The sequence below is a fragment of the Pipistrellus kuhlii genome, unplaced genomic scaffold (genome assembly GCF_014108245.1).
Source record: "Pipistrellus kuhlii isolate mPipKuh1 unplaced genomic scaffold, mPipKuh1.p scaffold_m20_p_8, whole genome shotgun sequence".
Taxonomy (NCBI): domain Eukaryota; kingdom Metazoa; phylum Chordata; class Mammalia; order Chiroptera; family Vespertilionidae; genus Pipistrellus; species Pipistrellus kuhlii.
The window spans coordinates 10,132,350-10,158,374 of NW_023425584.1; the positions used below are offsets into that span (position 1 = coordinate 10,132,350).

General features: G+C 37.1%; 1 protein-coding gene and 1 pseudogene across 3 annotated transcripts; one reads left to right on the top strand and one right to left on the bottom strand.

Moving 5' to 3' along the window:
• HMMR (hyaluronan mediated motility receptor) lies at positions 1-25,710 on the bottom strand. Of its 3 annotated transcripts, none has more exons than XM_036423216.2 (18): positions 25,556-25,710; positions 21,381-21,479; positions 20,611-20,690; positions 19,808-19,855; positions 17,110-17,298; positions 16,034-16,120; positions 15,845-15,945; positions 14,390-14,464; positions 14,077-14,255; positions 13,468-13,613; positions 11,778-11,992; positions 8,956-9,072; positions 6,892-7,038; positions 6,242-6,394; positions 6,055-6,154; positions 5,233-5,409; positions 3,879-4,041; positions 1-3,325 (listed from the first exon to the last, which is right to left on the bottom strand). In XM_036423216.2, exons 1-18 carry the CDS (start codon positions 25,599-25,601, stop codon positions 3,306-3,308), a joined length of 2,142 nt encoding a protein of 713 aa, XP_036279109.1. In that variant the 5' UTR covers positions 25,602-25,710; the 3' UTR covers positions 1-3,305. The 3 variants fall into 3 exon arrangements, with proteins under 3 accessions (XP_036279109.1, XP_036279110.1, XP_036279108.1); XM_036423217.2 differs by having other exon boundaries at positions 13,468-13,616; positions 19,808-19,852; positions 25,556-25,709; XM_036423215.2 differs by having other exon boundaries at positions 13,468-13,616; positions 25,556-25,709.
• On the top strand, positions 7,626-7,721 carry LOC118711929 (annotated as a pseudogene).
• Positions 25,711-26,025: the final 315 nt, after the last annotated feature.

A 26,025-nucleotide genomic window follows, 5' to 3' on the forward strand; every position in this document is an offset into this window, starting at 1 on the left:
AAAAGAATAAAGTAATAAGAAAAGAAGACCAAACAAGTCATAGATTTACCCATGCAGTTACTATTTCTAGTGCTCTTCATACCTTGGTGTATTATTTTTTTAAAAATATATATTTTTATTTATTTCAGAGAGGAAGGAAAAGGGAGAGAAACATTATGATGAAAGAAATTATTGACCAGCTGCTTCCTGCACACCTTACTGAGGATTGAGCCCACAGCCCAGGCATGTGCCCTTGACCAGAATCTAACCCGATGCTCTATCCACTGAGCCAAACCATCGAGGGCATTCCTTTGTGTATTCTCCTTTCCACTTGGTATCACTTTTCTCCTGCCTGAAGGACTTTTCTGATTTCTCCTAGCGTGGTCTGCTGGTGATAATTTTTGTCTTTTTGTCTATAAATCATTTTATCTTTGTTCCTGAAAACTATTTTTTCTTCATCACTGCTTTTCAGCAATTTGATTGTGATATCATTTGTTTTTAGAGTTCATTGTGTTGTTTGGCTCTGCAGGCTTACAGTTTTCATCCTAATTGGAAAATGCTTCCACCAGTAATGTTTTCCAATAATTTTTCTGTCCCTTCCTTTCCTCCTCTGGGAATCCCAATTAAATATATCTGGAGGGGTCCCAGAGCACCGTGGTGCTGTTCATTTTAAAATCTTCTTTCTGCGTTTCATTTTGGACAGTTCCTACTGCCGTTGCCAAGTTCACTAATCTTTCCTTTTGCAATGCCTAATCTGCTGTCATTCCCATTAAGGTACTATTTTTCCATCTCACACATTGTAGTTTTTACACGTTTGATTGGGTCTTATTTCTATGTTACATGTTTCCACTAGGTTTTGGTATGTATGGTTTTGATGCCCTCTGTTAATTGTAACCTATGTGTTAGCCCTAGGTGGTATATTTTCTTCATTAGGGGTAGTGTTTCCTGCCTTTCTGCAGAACTGGATGCTATAAACTGTGAAATTTACCTTTGTAAGTGCTTCATAGTTTTATAATCCTATAATATTCTTGAGCTTTGTTCCGAGATGTAATAGCACTGTCTAAAAACACACAAACAATTGTATGTACCGTAATTATAAAATACTTTATTGCTTAAAAATGCCAATAATCATCTGAGCTTTCAGCAAGTCATAATCTTTTTGGTATCCTTGTTTGACATAGGGTTGCCACGAACCATCAATTTGTAAAGAACACATTATCTGCAAAGTACAATAGAAGTGAAGTGCAATAAAATGAGGTATACCTGTATTCCCCAACACTGGGGCTAAATCCTTCTGTACATCCTACTCTAAGCGCCATACAACCTTAGGTTTCTCCAGCTTGGCTGGTGGCCACAGGCCGTATCCCTAGCCTAGTGTCAGCTTTGAGCACTGTGAATTTTCATTGTGGAGGGTGCTTCTTTCCCTGGCCTCATGTAGTTAGTTTCCTCACATGCACGATTGATGAAAACTTTAGGGACCCTTGGCAGACTCAAGAGTTTTCTCTCCGTGCAATTTTCTCCTTCCCCGTGCCCTGTCCTGCAAACTCTGGGCACTTGGGTCTCCTCACATCTCAGCTCTGTCTTTTTCAACTCTGGTGCTTGGGTGGACTCTGCCTGCATTCCCCTCTCCTACATCATCCTTTGAAAATTCTCTCAAGGCAGTAAACAGGGAACAATTATAGGGCTCACCTGGATTTTTCCATCTCTTGTCTCATGCCTAGCATCTTGAAACTCATTATTTTGTATATCTTGTCTAGTTTTTTTTTAGGTGTGTGTGTGTGTGTGTGTGTGTGTGTAGGGTAGGGAAAGGAACTATAAATTTAATTCCTGTTACTCCATCTTTAGTAAAAACAGGAGTCTTGAACTATTTGATTTTATTATACAAATTTCCTAATTTCTACATTTCCTCTGAACTTAATTAAAATGACATTTAAAAATTCAACTATCTATCAAGTTCCAATAAAATCATTTATTGTAAAAAGCTATTCTGATTGTAATAATCTCTGTTGGTCCCTCAAGGGGGAGATATTATTTTAAAAGGTGGATTATCATGTACTAACTGTGTAAATCAGAAATTTTAGATGGAGTATTACCACTCTCTAAGTGGTATACTACCATTTGTAATTCTAGAGAAGGTAGGTAGGGGAGGGCAGAGATAATAAATATACCTTACATAGAAGCATTAATGTAACTTCATATAATATGAGTTAATGTGTGACCTTTATTTCACATTTCAGAAATACTAATCCAACGTCCAGCAGTCAGACCAATGGTAAGCAACAGAAGAAAAATCCTCTAGTTAATTAAGTGCTCTCCCGCTCCTAGGAGCATGCAGTGCCTTTTCCACCCCCCTCTTTTTCACACATAGGCCCACATCTCCTAAACTCTAAGGGTCCCCATGAGACTTGCAACTAGGGTAGCAGTGGGCAGCAACAACTCGTCCTGGGCTAACCCTGCATCTGTCCCCAAGGTCCCCTTTCCTCTGACTTCTCCTTGAGCCAATGCAGTTCTGCTGAGGCTCTCCTGCTGTTTCTTCTGACCTACACCCTTCCTTAGTTCACTCTTCCCAGCTTTCATAAACATTCTCTCAAAATAAAGAAGTTATTTCCGATTTTTAGTGTTTCTCAGATTTTCAACTTATCTAAAAATTAAGTGCAGAGTTTGTTTCAAATGCAGATTTTCAACCCAAAATTCAAGATTTTAATTTAGTAGGACTGGGATAGAGACTAGAAATCTGCAAATTATTGACCAGCTCAGTGACTTATAAGAGATGACTATGGAATTAAGTATGTCCTTACTTCTTGCTTGAACTGGATAAATGGACGATGGGTAAAACACAGTGAACATTTTTAGGAAAATAATGTAGAATCAAGAACAAGCCAAGGTGTTTTGTCTTAGGTTAAGAGGTTCAGATCAGAAAAGCCATCCAGGATCAAACTAAAAAACCTGGGTATTAGAATCCTGAAACCACCTTTAGTTTCAGAATAGTGGAGTAATAACATAAAAGTGATTTTTAAAGAAATGCTGATTGATGGGACAAGTTGTAAAGCTGGAAAGCTACGCAGAAGGTTTAGAATGAAGTGATGAAAATGAACAGCTGGAAGGAGGTACTGACAGGAGAAAATAAAATGTCAGAAGACATATGGGTAAAAATGTTGAACTTGCTTTCAGATACCTAAAAATAGAAAGTTAATATTAAATACATTTAAAAAGTATTCATTACAAACATTATAACTACAGCAACAACAAGAATAATAAAAATAAAATAATCTTCAACTTGGTTTTTCAGTTCATTACTTGCATGATTCTTGAAACTCCATAGGAGCTCAACAGCAGTTTGTATTGCCTGCAGGGATTATTGAAGAGAGGTATTAGTGTCCTAAGTCAACATCAGTTCGTCAGTCAGTACAAACTAAAAACAGGCATCTACCATCTTTTGTAAGGTGCACAAAGTAATATTCCCATTCTGTAACAGTTTTATTTATATTCCTCATTCACTGTTTCAACCCATTTTGATTTATTGTCAATAATGATACCAAGATTCACAATCAAGATAGAACACCTACTTCTCCAAAACTACAAATCAGACATTGAGGATAAAATGCTAAAGGTGTGCTACAAGGAATAGTTCTGGTGGGGGGAGTGGGTAGGAGCAAAAAAGTCAGACAAGGCTTCAAGGAAGATGGAGTTTCAATGGGCTTGAAGGACAGATGGGATCTATAGATATGGAAAATATAAAGTATGGAAAAAGGAAAGAAAAGGCATTTCACTCAAAAATATCAATTTCTTTCATGTCAGAAACTAAAAAATTTGTCAGTTCATAAAAATGTTTAATTTGCTAAATGCTCTAAAAGCAAATCCAAAGGAAGATGACACTTCTATGCATCCTCATTTCTTACCTTCTTTTAGTGGGGTTTTCGGAACAAAATTTTCTTTACTTTCATGAAGAAAAGCCTTTGAAGGATCAAAGCGTCTGATGCCCAGAACTTTATTCAACTCTTCCTGAAGGTTTCTCTCACTTTGCTTTATTTTAGCAAGCTGAGAACGGAGTTTTGACAGCTCCTTTGTAAAAAAAAAAAAAAAGAAAAAAAAGACAATAAACAATTATTTAAGGTCACATTGGTAAAATGTGGAAACCAACGTTACTGAAAAATTCCAAAGTCCCTCAGATATCAAACCAAATGGCAAAAATCACTATTAGATAAAGGCTTTAAGACTATGGAGTTAGTCCGGTTGGCGGGACTCCATTGGTTGAGCATCGTCCTATGCACCCAAAGGTTGCTGGTTCTTTTCCTGGTCAGGGCACATACCCAAGTTGCAGGCTCCATCCCTTGTAGGTTGTTGTGCAGGAAGTAGCTGATCAATGTTTCACTCCCACACCAATGTTTCTCTCCCTTCCCCTGTCTCTAAAATTCAGTAATAAATGCCAACACCAACTTCCAGCATGAGGACCTGAGGGGCTCCACTGACCTGCTTTCTAGTGAAGCTAACCATCAAGAAAAAGGCAGGAAGTATTTTAGTGGTGGGAGGGAGGACTGGATGAGAAGATAGGGAGATAATAACTAAAGGATAAGGGGTTTCATTTTGAGGTAATAAAAATGTTCTAAAATTGACTATGGTGATTGATGGCTGTAGCGATCTGTACATATACTAAAAACCACTGAGTTGTACACATTAATGGTGTGTGAGTTATATTTCAATAAGGCTGTTAAAAAACTTAAATATCTAACTAGTTTTGAACACTGCCTATCTTTATAGTATTTACTTACATCAAGGATTTTTCTGCTTTACAAATAGAAATGGATATGAAACCTTTCTGAATTTTTCCAATCATTTTTTAGGGAGAATGGAAGAGAGGGGAAAAGACAGAGAAAAATATTGATGTCAGAGAGACACATGATTTGTTGCCTCCCACACATGCTCCAACCAAGGCTAGGAACCGAGTCTGCAATGGAGGTATGTGCCCTTCACCAGAATCGAACCCGCAACCCTTCAGTTTGTGGGGCAACACTAACCACTGAGCCAAATCAGATAGGGCTCTAGTAATTTTAAATATACTAATGAAGTAGTTAGAAAATCTGAGAACATTACTATCCATCTGGTCAACACTCTAAAAGAAAATAAATCCTTACTTGTTAGATGGATTATCACTTTTTTCTGATACCAAAGTTCTTCATTTTACTTACATGTTATAAATAGAATAAAAAATACCCCATCCCAATATCTTCAGTAGGAGTGTGTTATTTTACAAACCGATTTGAGTTGGCTATTTTCATCTTTCAATTTCACAACATGCTTGATTTTTTGCTTGAGATTCTGATGGCCCAACAATTTAGCATAGGAATCTCTTAGTTTATTTAGCTGGTCCTGAGCTGCACCATGTTCATTCAACAAAGCCTGTTTCTCTGCCTCAAAAGCATCCAGTTGTAGCTGAAAAATAGTGTTGTTGTTTGTTTTTTAATATAAAGTTAAGACTTAAAATTCTTAAACTTTACTTGTCTATATAAACTATATACAAGACAAAGTTACAAGAAAATGAACAAAAACAAATTTTGTTGACATATTCTCAGAGCTCTCCATAAATGAGACTTTTTAAAAAAATTTAGTGTTTTTCATTTCAAAGATCATAAAAACAGAAAGAAACAAGAAGTCTAGACTGGCCAGGCTAATTTTTATCATCTGGATCATATTATAACCAGAACTCCTAATGTACCAAAGTGCCAAGATTAGCATTTATTCTTTGGCCATGTTAAGATCTGTATGTTAATTTGAGATACATTGAGAAAGATCACAACAAAATAATTATCACAATTTTACATAGATTAATGATCAAAAAACCTTCTATGCTATTAACTTTAAGTCTCTTACTAGGAGGTATATTCTAGACTATAAAAGCTTTATTAAAAAAATGTATGCATAATAATTTGACAACATTTATAAGCCTTCTTTAATAGGAAATTAAATTGGCACTAGATGCACAGCAAAATGGTCTTTCAGAAAAACCAAGCGCTGTCCTGTCCTGACAAAGCGAATAACTAAAACAAACATGAGTAAGCTTAGTCCTACTTAACACACCTGAAAAGGCTTTGTTTTATTATATAGTTCTTCATAAAGGAGACGCCACTTATTCATTTCCTCAGTTAATTCTGCCATTGTATTTTCTTTTCCAGCTTTCCTGTAACAGAAAATTAAATTAAAGATATAAAGTATTCAAAAAAAATGGACTGAGGTGTGTGGTATCCGGGTTCAGAAGTGGGATTACCTTGCTTCTTTCTCTTCCAGCTGCTGCTTGAAGTCTTCCCCTTGCTGCTTGAGCTGGTTCTCCAAATCACTTATTTTTTTGAGAGAAGAAACTGTGATTTCTTTAATTTCTGTTTCTTTAAGTGTTGCTCTGGTCTGCAGATCTAGAAGCATCCTTGGGTTTGAGAGAGAAGAGTCCACTAAACATTTTACGGCCATTTTAATTCTCTTTTTGTTCTTTTCCATTATTATTATTTTTTAATTTAAGGACCTTCTTGAGAACTTTATATTTTTAAATAAATTCTTTTTTAAAGTATATCTTTTATTATTGATTTCAGAGGAAGGGAGAGGGAGAGAGAAACAGCAACATCAATGGTGAGAGAGAACCATGGATTAGCTGCCTCCTGCACACCCCACACTAGAGCTCAGGCCTGAAACCTGGGCATGTACCTTGACTGGGAGTCCAACAGTGATCTCCTGGTTCATAGGTCAATGCTCAACCATTGAGCCAGGCCAGCTGGGCTTAACTAAATTCTTCATTTGCAATTTGAGATCGCACAAAGCAAGCCATGAAATGAACTATAACTCCTCCTTGCATACTTGGTAGCTGGCTTTCACAACATTGTCCTATGGTTTGAGGGCCACAAGTATGGTTTTATTTTTACTACATACCTTGCATATTCTTGGTTTGAATTCTTAGTTGCCAATATCTGATGCTGAAGATCCTCTGCACTTTTCTCGGCCTTGGCCACTTTTTCCTTAAGTGATGAGTTCTCCAGCTTAAGATCTTCTGTCTCACAAGCTGTTAATACTTTATAGCTTATTAACAAGAAGAATAAGTTAACATATACATGACAAATATGTAGCTAATGAATTTATAGTTTATAAAATTTTAGGTAAAACAAGAAAAAAATCTCAGTATCTATGTATGCACGTATACAAGTAAGAATTCAATGTTCTGAGGTCAGTGCTAATGAGCTTATATTGCATAGGCTTTTCATTCAAATAAAAAAATTCAGTGACTACTATGTGTAGGAAGTACACATATAGAGATTAAAAATATCAACTACCAAACAGGAAAATTACTCTAAAACAAAAATTCTACAATCCCTGCACTTTCTGTCAGAGTTTATGGTCTTGTGGGGAAGAGAGAAAAATGCCTCACCAGGTTTTCCCAAAATATTTGAAAAAATATGTATATAATTAAATTTGTGGTAAGAGTTATGAAGAAGAACTACAGAACTCCTTAAGCTAATACAACAGAGTACCCTACCTTTTGGTTGATGATTCAGAAGAGTCCTGAGGAATTCAGTTAAGCTGAGACATGATGGATAAGGAAGATTTTGCCAGGCAGTTAGGACGAAGTATTTCAGAGAGAAAAGATGCTCAGAGACAGGTAGACTATAGTGCATGAAAAGATGAGACTGCAGTGCTACTAAAATTGGAATAATACAGAGAAGATTAGCACCCCTGAGTGAGGATGGAACAAATTCCATATTTTAAAGCAAAACACAAAACAGAAAGAAAAAAGATAAGCCTGGAGCCTAATAAATGAAGCAAGGGCAGAAGCTAGAGTGGACTGAGGCCATTCATCACTGCAGAGCACCATGGGGTTACCTGAGGTCTCTACATGTGTGGACTACTCTGGAGACATGTGGAGAATGGCCTGGGCAAGGTGCAGGGGTGCCACGTTGGAAGAGTTAAATAAAAGACAATTATCAGTCCCAGTGAGTGGAAAAGGCTTTAACAAAGGAGCTGACAATGGAAAGATGTGAGATCTCTTTTGGAGGCAGAATTTCAAAATTCCAGAAATAGATTAGGTGTTAGGAGAAAGGAAGAGAAAAATGATCAAAGATGACACTAAGATTTATGGAGTGAGAAGTTAGTAAGATGTTACTGACAGATAAGAAGAATGAGACTAGAGGTAGAATAGAGAGAAGAGTTGTTTTAGACACATTACTACTGGAAGATAGTCAGGTATCTACTTGGAGATGTCAAGTAGGCAGCTGAGTAGGTGGGTACAAAGCTGAATGGAGACGTATGATCTGAAGAAATAAGCTTTAATGGCATTAGCATAGTGATGGTGAGTGGATTCATGGAATGGCTAAGGCACTATCTTTCAAAATAGCAGGAGGGGAAATCCCTTTTCAGGATTGAGAACAGCACTAAAAATCGCCTAATACAAAATTTATATAATTTATATTTCTGCTATGACAGAAAAATTATAATTAAAATAGATACATATACATGATAAGTGTGTGAATATGTGTATTACATATATCACATGAAGGAGATCACTAGGAAAGAAGGTACTATTCAATGAACAGACAATAGGCAATTCATTATCCACATGGAAAAACAAAAATAAATTTGATCCCAATATCACTACACACAAAAATCAGTTCTAGGTGAAAAAGTGAAAAGAGAAACTGAAACATTTAGAAGAAAAATAGGTGACTCTCTTTATGTTCACTGGGGCAGAAAGAAGTTCTTCAATGAGATGCAAAAGTGTACACAAAAGAATCTACAAACCCAGCCACATTAAAATCAAAGGGAAATTCCTATACATACTAAGACTAACATGCAACACTAAATGCCCATTTATGGTTGGTCACTATGGAATTTAAAGTGATACCAATAATTTTATTTGTGCAATTGATTTTGTTGTCCAGTTTTCCCTAAGTACCCCTCCCTGCTCTTATTATGTTAGCAAGTACAGGCACCCAATAAAAATACCTTTCAAATTGAGCTTTAACACCTCCCAGGTTTTGCTCTGCAGTATTACACCTTTCCTGCAAAAGCAGGGTGGCCTGAGTGTGAGCGGCATTACTTCTCTCCAGTTCCGCTTCTTTCCTAAGAAAAAAGGAACAAAGAAAAGATAAGCTACTAGCTACAAATCATTGCACTAAGAAAGAGGTGAGTATTTACCTTTGAATCCCAAACCTTCCTGTTTACATCAGCTAGTGAATACCTTAGGTGAAAATTTATGGACTACTACACTAGTATCTTTTCTGTTCTTTTTTTTTACATTGTTTTCATCTTCATTTACTTACTTGCACATTTATCTTTTTATATCACATGTGTGTATGTATGTAGTTTTTGGGAAAATAAGATAAAAAGACTCAAATAGAATCATAATAGCAAAAGCTAAGAATGTGAAGAATTACTAGTTAGAAAGCATTTGTACTGAATAAAATTTAATTTCTATGTATAGACATTTAAGAAATACTTAGCACAATTAAAGATACTTTGTTTTAAAAGATATAGGATTATGTAATTTATTTTGATTGTATCAATAATCCACATTATAAATTGTTCTTTGAAGACTCAAAAACTTATTAAATAACATGTATTACAAAATTATATAATTTTTAGATATGCTTATGAGCTTATGAGATCTTTTAAAGAATATTTGGAACTAAAAACTATAAGTAAGAAGCATTATTTGCTTATAGATTAAGTTTGACACTGAGACAAGATAACAGGTGGTCGAATTCATTCTGTAATGAGTAGGAGACTTAAAAAAAATATACACACAGCAGCTATTGTAAAAGCAGTCAAATCACACTAATGGATTTTAAACAAAATATTACCTTTCCTGCCCCCTAGAGGAATCACTTTCAACTATCTTAGTTTTTCTTTTTAGCATAAAATTTCAAGGCTGGAATAGATGAACCACAGAAACAAACTCAAAAAACTATTTTAAATATAATGAAATAGAAAATTATGGAGATTAAGATTATCTTGCTCATAGTCACCCGACTAGTAGCAAAATATTTATCTCCTGACCTCTGGACAATTCTATGACTCAGAATACATGATTATGTCAACTTTCTGAATATGAAATCATCTACTCAGGCACTTAAAGCACCTGCCCCGAGACTGGCTGGAATATAGAACAAAGCCCTAATTACATTTGGTACTGCTCCTGCCAAAGCAGTTATATATAAAACCTTGGTGTGCTTTTTAAAACTTTACATATTTATTTTACTTTATTTATTTTTTATAAATATATTTTATTGATTTTGTACAGAGAAGAAGAGAGATAGAGTATTAGAAACATCGATGAGAGAGAGTCATTGATCAGCTGCCTCTTGCACACCCCGTACTGGGGATGTGCCTGTAACCCAGGTATATGCCCTTGACCGGAATCGATCCTGGGACCCTTCAGTCCACAGGCTGATGCTCCATCTATTGAGCCAAACCGGTTTCGGCTAATCTGGACATTTTAAGTAAATGTAGTGGAGGACACATAACATGATGAAAGCAATATGGAACTAGAGTGAAAAAGAAAGCATGAGATCTCAGTCTTTCTATTTCTAATAATACATTTATTTTTTTAAAATATATATATGTTGTTATTTATTTCAGAGAGACTAAAAAAGAGGGAGAGATATATAGAAACATCAATGAGGAGAATCATTGATCAGATGCCTCCTGCACCCCCCAAACTGGGGATCGAGCCCGCAACCCTGGCCATGTGTCCTGATCCAGAATGGAATTGTGAACTCCTGGTTATCAGGTTGACATCCAGCCACTGAGCCACACCGGCTGGCCATTTCTTATTTTTAATGTTTCCCAGTTCTAGTTATTTTTCCCCCCATTTTGCTTTTTTTTTTTTTTAAAAAAAAAACCAAAAAACAAAACAAAACACACATATTTTTATTTATTTCATCATGAAATAAATAAAATAAATGGAGAGGGAGAGAGAGAAACATCAATGATGAGAGAGAATCAGATTGGTTGCCTCCCGCACGCCACCTATTGGGGATGGAGCCCACAACCTGGGCATGTGCCCTTGACTGGAATTGAACTCTGGACCATTCAATCTCCAGACCGATGCTCTATCCACTGAGCCAAACCAGCCAGGGCCCCATTTTGCTTTTTGATTGTTATTTTTGAAGTGTTTGTACTCCCTCAAAACAGGTAATTAAAAATATAACTCACATTATGTAAATTGATGTACACATATACAAAAATGGAATTGTGTCTTATTAAACGGTGAGAAACTTAATTTGGGGGAGTATTTTTTCTAAATCTATTATTATTTTAACATTAATGTCCTATCATTTTTAGAAAATATGAGAGTAATTATAGGATCCACAAAATTTTAGTCATTAAAAAAAAAAAGTATTCTATTGATTTTACAGAGAGGAAGGGAGAGGGAGGGAAATATCAATGAGAAACATTAATCAGCTATCTCCTGCTCGCCCCCTACTGGGGATTGAGCCAGCAACCAAGGTACATACTCTTGACCAAAATCGAACCCAGGACCCCTCAGTCCACGGGCCCACATTCCATCCACTGAGCCAAACAGGTTAGGGCTGGTCGTTTTTGAATTAAAACTCTTAAAACCACTGGCTTTAAATAAAGAAGGATTTGGCTATTATTTAGGGTCTTATCTATATATATACATCCTATGCATGTACTTTCTCCTTACTTGCAAAATAATTCTAACCTCACCCACTTGCATGATTGATATGAGAATCCTGAGAATGTACTGGCAAAATACTTTGTAAAATCTGGAATCATATGTGTAAAGTCCTATTAATACAAACCCCTTCAGTTTTTCTTCCAGAAGTTTCAGTTCTTCAGCTCTAGCTTTAGTCTCTTCTTCCAGCTGCTTAACCAACTGTTCAGATTTTTCCTCCTTTTGCTGTAATTTATCTAGCTCAGCCAGAGCTTGCTTTAATTCTTCCTCAAATAGATTCTTCTCTTTCATCATGTCCTCTTGAAAAGAACAGAGCTTCTGCTGAAGACTAGAAGATAATTCCTAGATTCAACAGAAAACCACCAACATTATTCAAAAGGTTTAAATAATTTAATAATGTGTGAGGTTTTACTAAGGACAGAAAAATGTACATGTAATGAAGTAAGAACATCAAATTCAAGATCCTCAAGGAAATTGAAAAAAAATATGAAGATATCATAGTCACTTTGTCAGGGAGTATATCCTATAACTTGTCAACATTGTGATAAATGTTACTTTAGTCTTTTTCCTATGAAACACATATACACAAACCTACTTCTTGTAAAACTAAAATTATATTCTACAACTGGCTTTTTAACATATTTTTGTCATATGACATTATATAAAAAGGACTATGATTTCAATGTTATATAAAAATATTTTAGTTATATGAGTACACACCAGTAAAAAGATAAATATAAGTAAATCATGATTGTAAAAAACTTTGACATCATCAATAAAGAAAAAATTGCCTTGACTGCTCCACACCCAAATCTTACTTTCCCCATTGCAGAGATAACCACTACTTTGATATATTTGCTTTAAGGTCTTTTCTTATTATTTATATAATACTTTTTAACATATGAAAGATAAATACTGTGTATATAAAAGTCATTTAAAAAAACACAAAAATTGTTATTGAGATTTTTAAGTTGGTATATACAGATCTACTTAATTTCTTTAGTTTTTGTAGATTCTTCAACAATATAATATTTATATAATATTGTCCAACTCTCAACAAGGGTCTTTTTTTTAATCAAATGTTTAAATTTGTGCCAATCATATAAGAGAAAAAGAAAAAGGATTTTTATTTTTTTGATTACTACTAAGGTAGAACATCTAGTAACTTTTATAGGCTCTCTAAATTTCTATTTCTAAGAATTATGTATTTCCATCCTATGCCCATTCTTTCTTAGTGGACTTTTTTCTCAAAGACATGTAAAATGTTTTTTACATAACCTGGATTATAAGAAATTTTCCCTTTTCTCATATAATATATGCTTTTTTTCAACATAACTGTAAATGCCTATGTAATACTCTAACAAGAAGAGTGTGCTGGAAAAGGTTTTTAAACAATTTCCTTATTTTGCTTCCTCTGCTGATTATAATTTTTCACATTGTCAATAATCTTGTGGTAAACATTAAAAAAGTTATTATTATTTTATTTCAGAGAAGGGAGAGAGAGCAATAGAAACATCAATGATGTGAGAGAATCACCAATTGGCTGCTTCCCGCATGCCTGCTACTGGGGATGTGCCCTGACAAGAAGTGAACTGTGACCTCCTGGTTCATACTTTGACATTCAACCCTGAGCTACACCAGCAGGGAATTAACCCTTTGCAGTTAAATCTGCTGCATAACTATAATTATTTCCTCAGGATAAAATTCTAAATATAGAATTGGTGGATCACAGGCTATATATACGATTTGAAAGTGTTCTGACCACAGGGAAATGTATGACATAAGTACTAGTTTTATTTTACATTGTAGAAAACTACCTTCTCTTGTTGCAGAAGTGAATCAATTTGCAACTCTTTTTGCTGTAGCTTTTCATGTTCTTGTTTTTCAAGAATTAACTTCTCTTTTAAGTTTTGTATTTCAGAATTCAGATGTTCATCCTGTTCTCTGTCCCTGTTGATGAGGTCTTCTAGAAAAGAGAAACGTTAACAATGCTGAACACAGATTATGGATAATAGCTTTGAACAACCCAGATCCCCATTATATTTCATTATATATACGTTCCATTAACATACACAGCATGTTAACAGAGATCAAGTATTTTCAAAGGAAAAAAAAAAAACCCTCTTCATTTATATTATATTCTACATGTCATATAATGATTCCCCACACCTACTTCTTTGTACCTACCAACTTTAAATGGCTACCAAATGGAGAAGTCAAATAATGCAAAACTGTATGTTTACAAGATAAGCAACATATTAAATAGAACATACATCATAAAAGACTAAATTCTCATAAGTAGAACAGAATCTTTTTGTTGTTTACATAGTTATTTTAAAAAGTTGTTTTTAAACATAGCAGTGCTTTTCTTAGATGCTGTATGTAGTACTTAGCTGAAGACAGTGATACTGCAAACACTTGAATACCTTTTTCTTTTTCAAGTAGCTGACATTTAGCATTCAGGTCTTTTACTTGTTCAGATAACGTAACAATATTTTCTTCAAGAGACTGCTTAAGGCTTAACACTTCACAATTCTTCTCTTTCAAATTTTCTTCTAACTGGGCAACGTCTAGCTTGTATTTTTCCACTTGATCTGAGGCACAACTGCATTAAAACAAACTATTTTGAAGAGCACATCTATTTAAGCATAGGAAAAATTAACTGAACAGAAATGAAAATGATGTATTAATCACAATTCAACAAAATGAGGCCCGATTTAAAAGCACTTTTGATATTACCTTATTTCTTCAATGTATTCCAAGAGTTTTTCAGTTTCAGATTTTTCATCAATCTTTTCTTTCTGTATTGAAACACTAAAAAAAAGGGTGTGTATATTAATACATACAATGATCACATATGGTGCTTATTCTGTACCAGATACTGCTGTATCAGGCAGGTTGATGCCAGAGTCTAAACTCTGTGACATCTCAAGTTGGCAATTTAATATATGCAAGTAGGAGACCTAAGTTTTTTTTAAGTGAGAAAGCTTTCCAAATATATACCGACAAAAGGGCCGTGATAATGAGTCATCATCTACAGCGCTCCAGGTGACAGAAATAATATTTTTTGTAGCTTTCCTGGCTTCCCCACCCACCACACATTCAAAAGAGCATCTGTATGCCATAAAGTCTTTGTTCCAGGATGCCTTAATGCAATTACTTATGTGTTTACCTCCTCCAAACACCGCAATTTAAGCAAAGGGCAAAAGACTTAAATACCTTACAAAAGAATATACATGAATGATCTATTATAAAAATATAATCGACATTAATAGCATATAAATTAAAATCACAAATGAGATACTACTTCACAGGTACTGCAAGGGCTGAAATCGCACTAACATCAAATGTTGGTGAGGGTGTGGAACCACTGAAACTATGATACATTGCTAACTGTGTAAAATGGAGTGTAAAATGGTTCATCTGCTTTGAGTTTTTGAAAATGTTATAGATATATGCTGTGACCCAGGAATTCCATTCTTATTTACTCAAGAGAAATAAAAGCATATGTCCACAAAGGGCATATATATAGCCGTCTCATTCATAATAGTCAGAAACTGGAAATCCAAATGTCGATCAACAGGAGAACAGTAAACAGATGGAGGCTTATAAACACATGCCTACAATAATAAATGTGCCCCCCCCCCCAAGCCAAACTAATTTATGACAATGGAAGTCAGAGAGTGGCTGCGGGGTGGGGGGCATTACCCAGGGAGGAGCAGGAACAGCAGGCATGGAAGAACTTTGTGAAGGGATGGCAGTATTCTCTACCATATTCGGGTGGTGGTTATTCAGGTACATACAACTGTCAAGAGTCATCAAACTGACTACTTGTGATCTGTGTATTTTATTGTATGTCAGTGAGAGGCTAGAACTGTGCATTAATCACAGGCTCCCATACCAGTGCTTCTCAATTTGGGTCAACTTGACCACTACCACAAGTTTAGGCTATTAGAAAGCCTTTGAGGTCTCTCCTCATCACTGATACAGAAGATGTACGCAAGTAATAATAGTCGTTTATCTTTTCAACCTAAACTGTTTGGGAATGAGTAAGTCTCAATTATCACTTGGGAAAAGAAATAAGGCAACGAGAGGAAGGCCCTGAGGTAAGTACTGTGGGAAGGTTAACATCCCAGAAAGAAAAGCAGATGAGAGCAGTGGATCCGGAATGAACGCTTTCCTTTAGGCACTCACAGTTTCCCCTCGAGCTGTGCTACTTTCCCTTGAGACTCTTCCAAGTTCTTCTGGGTGACATGCAATTTCACCTCCATGCCTTGTTGTTTAGCCATCATACTCTACACAACAGAAACATGTTGCAGGAAATAAGAAACCGTTCAGACCTGCAGAACCAGACCCAGCACACTCAGCAAAGGCGTCACTCACCCTCATCTTAGCTTCTCTTTTGTTTCTAAGCTTCATCAGCTCAAGGCTTAGAATCCTCAGGTTCTTCTGGTTGCTATCTTCTGAAAACTAAGTACAACAAACATGGAAAAGATTCAGAAATATTTTCTGTTAAATTATATAACAAATCCCTGACGTATTGATTAATATTGATTAGTACCAGTTGCTGGGACTGTGATTTGCCTGCAGTATATTCTGACAGAGCAAACAGCCTTTGATGAACCAGGATTACTATTCACACTATTGTTCTTGTCCCTCCTTCTCCTTCATGTGACTTTCTGGTTTATTTCTGAAAGTAGTTTGGGTGGTCACCTACCTCTATATATTGGCAAGTTCTTTGCAAGGCTCTAATAAAAATTTCTTGGAGAGGATTTCATAAAGGGTGTTTGCTTAACAAAAATGCATTTAAATTGCCTGGTTTGCTTTGAAACATGTGAGGGGTACAGAGCCCATCCAAGGCCAACTACATCAGATCTCCATGGATGGGGCCCGGGAATCTGTTCCCATGGTTAGTTCCTATGCAGTCTCCAGCACATAGGCCGCGAATAAATGACTCTGAAACTCAACAGTGAGTTTCAGCTTCCTTCTACTTCTGTAAAAAGCGAAATGACTATGCTAAGACCTATTAGTACTGATAAACACAATTCACTGATTGAACATATTGATTCATTTTGCACTTTACTCCCAAGAGGATTTGAGATGGAAGCAGGCTATCATACTACTCATTGTTTCAAAGGGAGATCTTTAAAGTAACTTCTAGATGTAAATGCTGCAACTTTGGTTAATGTTCTTATTTCTGGAGGTTCACTTTGAAAGAGGAAGAGAAAATGTCAGGCATTAAAACAAAAAGTAACATGTTTGTTTATAAATTCTTATGTGCCAGGCAACATAATAAAAAAGATACTATAATGATTTTTACTGGAAGCAGCTTAATATTTAAGGTACATTTAGAGAAGGAAAAAAGACTAAATTAGAGTCTAAAATTCCCCCCAAAAAATAGTGTATGAGAAAAAACATGTTTATTATTTATCCAGTTGTCAATCTTGCGGTCCACATACCTTAGATTTGAGTAGCTCATTAGTTCTGGTTAACTCAGTCAGCTGCTTTTCCAGCGTAGCATTGCTTGCAGAGAGAGATGTTTTTTCCCTGACCGCAGCGCTGAGCTTTGCTTCCGTCTTCTCCAGCTCAGCTTCCAGATCCTGGAGCCGCTTGTCCTGAGTCCCGCGTTCCTGCAGGAGGACGCGAATCTGGGTGGAGACAGGTGAGGAAGGAAGGATACACAAACACAATGCCAGTGTAACTACCTGCTACGGACCAGTAAAACATTCAAGCTCCAGGAAAATCTCTTACTGTGACACCATGCTCTGCGTGAACAATCACATTTAACTTATGACACATTTTAAAAATCTGTAAGCATTGCCTGGCCACTGTGGCTCAGTGGCTGAGTGTCAAACCATGAGTCAATTCTCAGTTCAATGCAAGAGGCAGCTGATTAATGTTTCTCTCTCTCTCTCTCTCTCCCTTCCTCTCTTAGTATAAAGTAAAAACAAAAAACAAAAAACACTTTTTTTTTTTAAAAAGGTCATTTCAGGAGGAAGACATAGGCTTCAATTTGTTGTGCACTTATATAACTTCAAAATTTAAATAGCACATACTGACAGACGTAAAAGGGAAACAGATGAATTCACAGAACTAAAATTTTAAAAATACCTCTCTTAGAAATTAATAGAATAATAACAGTATAAATATTTGAACGGGACTATTAACCACCTTGAACTGACATATATAGACTACTATACCTAACGAGTGCATACATATTTTTTTTAGTGCACAGAAAACATTTACCAAACTAGACTCTTTGCTTGGTATGAAAGTAACAAGAAAGCATAGCTGTAGTAAGTCACATGAAAAATATTTTATATTCTTACTGGCTTTGTATTTATATCAATCTCAGTATTTTAAGCCAACACTGCTTAACTAAAAATGTATTAAGCATCACTTATGAGAACTAGAGGCTAGGGACTGACTAGACTTTGAGAGTCCCTACCATAAGATTCGCAGTGCTTACATTATTGTTTATAACTGGTGTTTTCAGCATAGTATTATACAGTCGAAAAACAAACACTGAGATAATCTATATCACACTTTTTGCAGCTAAAGAAGCTTAAGTTAAGACAAAAAAAGGGTTTGTAAACTCAAATAGCTACGTGGCTAAACACAAAACATGAACAAGTAAAGAGAGCCAGGTGAGGGTTGAAGAGCAAATGCGGGGCATCTAAAGAGGCAGCCCTGCACAGGCCAGGAGGGGAATGTGGGAAGTGTTTTCAGATCTGCTTTTGGAAGAGAAGGCGAAAATCTGAATTTGTTTTGCATGAAACTTTCCATTTAAATACTGACAACCAATTCAAGTTAAAAAAAACAACAGCAAATATTTTTGGGCTTAAATAGAGCTCTATTTGCTAAAAATCTCCATTTTAAAAGATTATCTGACCCAAATGACCAGTTCTAATCCTGGAACTACCACTTGCCTACTATCTAAGTGAGATTCACCTATTACTGCTCCCCCTCCTCCATTCATCCTTTTTCATGTATCCTCAATAAAATGATAGCTGCAAGGCTGATGTGACTCAGGGGTTGAGTGATGACCTATGAGCCTGGAGGTCACAGTTCAATTCCAGGTCAGGGCATAAGCCCCCGTTGCAGGATCGATCCCCAGTGGGGGGCCTGCAGGAGGCAGCCAATCAATGATTCTCTCTCATCATTGATGTTTCTATCTCTCCCTCTCCCTTCCTCTCTGAAATCAATAAATTAAAACATAAAATAAAATAAAAAATAATAAAGTGATAGCCAATATTATTAAAAATAAATACAAAAGAATCAGATTAAACAGGGCTGAGATTTGCAAAGTTACCTTGATATATTCTAAACCAAAATTTTACTGTAATCAACAAAAAGTTTTAATGTATCAAAAAGAATATGTCCACCAGAAAGAGTCAGTAATGGAAACATGGATAAATTACTGGCAGAAAAGCGGAGCTGGCAGTGACCAGCTTAGCCCTGATTAGGGAAGTGAGTGGGTTCTTTAGGTCAGCTCAGCTCAATAGGAACTTCTGCCATGGTGGAGATGCACTGCCCAGTATGGTATCCTTCCCTCACATGGGGCTATTGGACACTTGAACTGTGACTAGTGCAACTGAAGAACTGAGGTGTTAATTTAATTTCTTTAAATAGTAGCATGTGGTAAGTAAATACCATGTAACAGGGCAGCCCTAACTCATTTTATGATTGAGGGAGGCCTATATCACTGGTGCAGAGGAATGCATCAGATTACCAGCACTCTATCACAATTCAACTAGCTTGCTAGAATTTTATGCTCACTAAGCAATTCCCTAGTTAGTCATTGTCTTAACATGCAGAGTAGAGTACAGGAAAAGTAAATGTAAATACTGCATCTACATATAATTGTAGAAAACCAACATTTTGATTTTTTGTTATCATTTTTTCATTAAATGGGTTATCCTGAAGCTGTCCCTCAGTAAGCTAACAACTTGATTTTTCCAGCATCCCACACAGACACCCAGGTTCTGATATAGGGTGCCTAAGCCAAGGGATGATTACCCTGTAGGCACTGGTCTGATCCAGTGTGACTCCTCAAACTACAACAGAATCCCTGTCTCTTAATTCTATGTAATTCTCTTTCCATTATACACAGCACATTTATTTTTTATTTCTCAAGAAGTGAAAAGCATTGCTTACCTCTTTTTCCAACATCTTCAAGTCTTTATCATTCTTTTGAGAATCCTTCTATTTAAAAGTCAAAGAATAGTGATGGTCAAATTTTAGTGCCACAATCATCATAGCTGAATTTTATTTTGAGTTATCAGAAAAGATTAAGGATTCCAAACAGTTAATTTATATTTTAAAATTTCCCCTGAGTCTATTAAACACTTTGTAGGTGACTTAGTAAATGAGGGAAAAGGTTCTTTAAATCTCAAAATATTTCAGGCTTAAAAGTTTTAATCTCAATCAAATTAGATTTTTTTTTTTCCCTTAAAAAGCCCAGGGATGCCCTACTGGTTTGCCTCAGTGGATAGCACATTGGCCTGTGGACAGAAAGGTTCAATTCCGGTCAAGGGCATGCACCTTGGTTGAGGGCACATCCCCAGTAGGGGGTGTGCAAGAGGCAGATGATTGATATTTATCTCTCATCGATGTTTCTAATTCTCTATCCCTCTCCCTTCCTCTCTGTAAAAAATCAATCTATATATATATATATATATATATATATATATATATATATATATATATATATAATTTTTTTAAAAGTCCAGTGAAAAAGAACAGAGGAGCTTTATGAATAAAACTACTAACTGCTTCTTTCTAATGTTAATCAGCAATACGGTTTGAATTTTTAATTATGCTATCTCATAAAGAAAAGAAATTTAGAAAGAGAAATCAACTTAAACTTACAGACCCAAAGAGGGGGGAAAATTCAAAGAAATAAAGACAAACTGAAATGGTACAGTTCATAAAACGAGTAGAACATAAGATCACCTCACCTTTAATCCCAAAGTCTTAACTTTTCTTGCTGAAGCAGGCAAGGTGGTATCTTTGTCAACAGTAAGATTTTGTTGAGATTCTGCAATAAATTGTACCACAGACAAAACACAATTTCAAAATTTCTTATTGCAACTATCAGTGAAGCAATATAATGTTATTCTTTTCTTGGCTGTATATTTCTAAATAATTAGTTGCACAATATATTTTAAACATCTCACATTTTTCTGATTTTCCTAATATTCCCTGACAGAAGGCTAAGATAATTAACAAAAAGGGAAACGAGCCCTAGTTGGTTTGGCTCAGTGGATAGAGCGTCAGCCTGTGGATTGAAGGATCCCAGGTTCGATTCCCCTCAAGGGCACATGCCAAGGTTGCTGGCTTGATCCTCAGTAGAAGGCATGCACAAGGCAGCCAATCAATGATTTTCTTGATCATTGATGTTTCTATTTCTCTTTCCCTCTCTCTTCCTCTCTGAAATCAATAAAAATATATTTTTTTTAAAAAGGGAAAGGACATATTTACGTTGAGTGTTTTGTACAATTTTCCTGATTATACAATAGTGTAATGATAAAAGCATTATTCTGTAGTTGGCTCTCATAAATCCATCAAATACAAACTTATTATTTTTCAAATACAAAAATTTAACCATACCTTTTAATTTCACATTTTTAGAAATACCATAACAGCTTTAAATGTATGTACTATTATTCATAACTTTAAAACTTATGAGATCATATAACCATCATTTTAGTATTTTGGGATTCAGTACCTTTTTGTTTTTTAAATCTTTGTGATTTCTGAAAGGAAACTGGTCCTTTCAATACTTCTGAAGTCTTCACATCATAAGCACCTGGAGATGGTGCACAACCTAGAGGAAACAGAAAACATTAATGATTCTTCTAATGTCATTTAGAATCCTAAGTTAAAACATGCAAAGTAAAGTGAGTAATATAAATGTAAAAAATGCTATAAATACACTTGGTTCTTTCAAATGTAAAAATAGCACCGTTTTGATCTGAGGAACAATATCAAGTTCCCAAATGCCCTTTATTTCACTTGGGTTAAAGGAATACATGTAACTGAGCAAAACAGCAAAGACAGTCTTGGGATGAACATTATGAAAGAATAAGCAACATGGTTTTCTTTCTTTCTTTTTTTTTAATTTAATATATTTTATTGATTTTGTACAGAGAGGAAGGGAGAGATAGAGAGTTAGAAACATCGATGAGAGAGAGTCATCGACGAGCTGCCTCTTGCACAACCCCCTCCGGGGATATGCCCGCAACCAAGGTACATGCCCTTGACTGGAATCGAACCCGGGTCCCTTCAGTCCCCAAGCCGACGCTCTATCCATTGAGCCAAACCGGTCTCGGCATGGTTTTCTTTTTAAGGATTGACTAGAAAGAATAATATATTTGGAATCAATGCTACTCAGAGTCTCTGAGGTTAACTTTCATCAGATTCTAGAAATGAAGCAAATAAAAGTGTCAAGCCCTCAAGAGTTAGCCTGGGAAAAAAAAAAATGTAGCATGACAATTCATCTCTGCCTAATATCAATACATCAAAAAATTTGTAATGCCATAGACTATATTTCTATGTCTCAGACATTTATATTTTATAACCTCATGTAAGTAAACTAAGTCCCAAATTAAAGGCATTTCAGAGTGCTTATGCATAGTAAATATAAGATCTGGCTCTCAGGACTCACAATAACAAAAATGTCATTAGCACAAAGTTTTAGCTGATTGGAAATCAATGGCGTTATACTATGTTATACTATTCTCTCTCTTTATGTGTGTGTGTGTGTGTGTGTGTGTGTGTATGTGTATATATATATATTTTTTTTTTAATTGATTTTTTTACAGAGAAGAGGGGAGAGGTATAGACAGTTGGAAATATCAATGAGAGAGAAACATTGATTAGCTGCCTCCTGCACACTCCCTACTGGGGATATGCCTCCAACCAAGGCACATGCCCTTAACAGGAATCAAACCTGGGACCCTTCAGTCTGCAGGCCCACCGTCTATCCACTGAGCCAAATCAGTTCGAGAGTAAATACCTTTTATGACCACTCATTGGATAAGCTCCTGTATGCCACCACTTGGTAACTTGGGTTATAAGAATCCAAGAAGTTGATCTAGGGCACATGTGTCAAACACAAGGCCCGCGGGCCAAATCCGTCCCGCCAGGCCTTGCAATGTGGCCCGCACCGCGCTGTCATCACTGCACTCCGCTGCGTTTCCATCACAATGACAGTTTATGACTGTTCAGTAAACCATTCGGCCCGCGATTTAGGCTGGATTTTAGATTTTGGCCCCTTCTCTGATTGAGTTCGACACCCCTAATCTAGGGTTTTTCCACCTCACTCCTGGAGGAAAAAACGAAGGTCCACTGCTGGAGGGGCTAAGAAATGTCATATCCTGCCCTAGCTGGTTTGGCTCAGTGGATAGAGCCTCGGCCTGCTGATCACAGGGTCTGTGTTCGATTCTGACCAAGGGCATGTACCTAGGTTGCAGGCTCCTTCCTGGCTGGAGCCCAGATAAGGGTTCATGCCGGAGGCAACCAATCAAAGTGTTCCTCTCACATTGATGCTTCTCTGTCTTTCTTTGCTCTCTAAAAATCAATGGAAACATATCCTCAGGTGAGGGAAGGAAGGAAGGAAGGAAGGAAGGAAGGAAGGAAAGAAGGAAGGAAGGAAGGAAGGAAGGAAGGAAGGAAGGAAGGAAGGAAGGAAGGAAAGAAGGAAGGAAGGAAGGGAGGAAGGAAAGAAGGAAGGAAGGAAGGAAGGAAGGAAGGAAGGAAGGAAGGAAGGAAGGAAGGAAGGAAGGAAGGAAGGAAAGAAGGAAGGAAGGAAGGGAGGGAAAGGAAAAAAGAAAGTAGCACATCTCCTGAGGGTTCCATCTGTGAGAGGGGGCAGGCTGAGCTGAGGGAACCCCCCACTGTGTGCAAATTTTTGTGCAGGGGGTCACTAGTTTGAATAATAAATGGGGCTTATTAACTAAAATAACATCAACAAACAAGGACAGGGGGAGGTGGGGATCAGAAAGGCATTTCAAAGAGAGGAATGTCATTCCTGGAATCCAGGCTGAGCAGAGGCAGGCTTTTGGGTTAAGGGTAAGTTAAGAATCTCAAGAGTGGCTCACACTAAATGTTATACTATTCTCTGAAAAGCTATTTACTTCCGAGTTTCATGCAAATAAATAGGAACAGCAGGAGTTTGACAATCACAAAGCAACTCCTCCTATCCCCTAAGTGTTTTTCAAATGGGATGATAAAAGCTCATCGGTATATCTTCACTAGCATTTTTTAAAAAGTGAAACAATAGAAAATATCCCTGTGACTCACACAGCAAATTTTTCTCTGAAACCAAAAATATATTAAAAAACCCACACAATAATTGGAAGCTAACACAGGCAGTTAGGCAATGCGTTTATATACACATAAACATTCTATACACTGCATTCAATTCTTTTTCTTCCATCTAGGATGGCTAGTTCACCTTCCATTTTGCCTAGCTAACTCTCACTTATCCTTCAGATCTCAGCCTGATTCATCTTTAACTGTTTCCTCTGAATCCTCCAATCAGGTTATAACCACCACATAGCAGCCTGTGTGTATCATTTCTATCATTGAACTCCCCAGTTTTGCAAAAAGGTGTATGTACTTATATAGCGTACTTATCCACTTCCCCACATTAGACAATGTACTATCCATCTCCCTCATCAGGCTTACTGTTTGGAGGTAGACACTGTCTTAATCATGACTGTATCCCCAGGATTTAGCTCAGGGTGGAGATAAGCAGTGTGGTGAATACACAGAAAATCACTAGGGATGTGGTAAAAGGAAGAGAATTTTGCCATCAGCCAGATTAGGATTCAAATCCAACTTTGCCTGCCAATCCATGGACATTACTATGTGCCAGATACAGTGCAGTCATTGGGAGAAGATGGTGAATAAGAACATTTACATTTTCATATTGTCTTACAGAGATTAAAGACAGTGACCATTAAGTGTATGTTATAATGGATAAATCATGGTTCAGCTGTAACACAGGCTGCTCGGTACAGTTACAAAAACCCTCAGTTTCCTCATCTGTAAAGTAAGGACAGTATCAGCACCTTCCTCATTTGGCTGTTGGAAAAAATAAACCAGATCTAGGAGGAAAATCTTAGCACAGTCCCTGCATAAAGTTCGCCTGTCACAAATGATGGTCTTACCAACCACATGCAAGGTTTTCTGGTTCTTGTACTTCGGCCCTGCAGTGGTTAAGAGCACAGGATGGAATTCAAGGAGGCCCGGTTTGGTTGTGTAACGCAGGACGTTTTATTAGTAACATAATGAATAGGATCAACTCTCCGGGATGTTGGGGAATTAAAACAGAACTAATAATCTGTGTAAAGACCGTCCATATTAACTGCCATTCCTTCATTTATAGTGTTTCTGATACTCCCACAATTTTACCACCACAAACTGCCTTTAGCAGCCCTCTTTCCTTTATGCCTGAATGGAACACCCAAAAAGAAATCCACACGGACAGACAAAATAGCATGGCCAGGTGTTTGTTTGTTTTTAACCGCAGCTTCCACACTGGACCATCCAATAGCTACCCACGCTTTCTCACACCTATTCTTCCTCTCTGATTCAGGGTCCACACAGCCCTGTTTATAGGCTGTATTCTCTCCAACGGGGCGGAAGCTCCGTGGGGCAGACACCTTGCGTCGCTCACTGCTATATTCTTACTATCTAAATATCCAAATTATGCTTGGTATGTAGTAAATGCTTAATATGTATTTAAGAAGAAAAAAACACACACGAATCAATTGAATGAACCCTAAGCCAGCCCTAAAATCGCCTCCAATTAATTGCCCTCTGACAGAGGGACCGAAAGGGGGGCAAGGGGCGTGAGAGCAACTCCGGCCCCCCAGTGCCTTCCCCAGTACGCACCGGAAGGGTCATTGAATCGCTTCAGGGGCGCCTTGGGAAAGGACATGATGACCACCGACTCCACAAACCCAAGGGATCCAGCGTCCCTCCGCCGCCTCCCGGGGCCGATGCTGGCAGTACTGGCTTTCAAATTCAAATCTCCCGGCTCCTTACCCGCCCACCTCGGCGTGAGCCAATCGGAAAACCAAAACCCTGGGCGCACCAATCCAGGAAAGGAACATGAAAGGGGCACGCGTACTCAGCTCTCGCCGCACCCAATCAGGTAGCTTGAGCGTCTAGGCTACCAGCCTATAGGAGCCCACTACCGCCTTCGCCGCCCCGCCCCCTCCCCTGCCCAATCAGCGCTGGCGTTACTCAATTGTAACCCACCCTCGGACAGCATTTGCGCATGCGCACTTCAAATCGGAGCGGCCTGAAACTCGACCTGTGGCGTCACAAAGGTGGCGGCGAGTTCCAGCCTCGCCGGTCCC

Excerpts from the sequence above, each read along its gene's own strand:
- HMMR (XM_036423215.2), bottom strand. The coding sequence starts at position 25,601 with ATGTCCTTTCCCAAGGCGCCCCTGAAGCGATTCAATGACCCTTCCG. Across the intron at positions 13,617-14,076 it reads GCTACTTGAAAAAGAAAAAG|AAGACCTCATCAACAGGGAC; the intron begins GTATTCAAGTGT and ends TCTCTTTTCTAG. Across the intron at positions 4,042-5,232 it reads AAAATAGCCAACTCAAATCG|GAGCTGTCAAAACTCCGTTC; the intron begins GTTTGTAAAATA and ends TTTTTTACAAAG.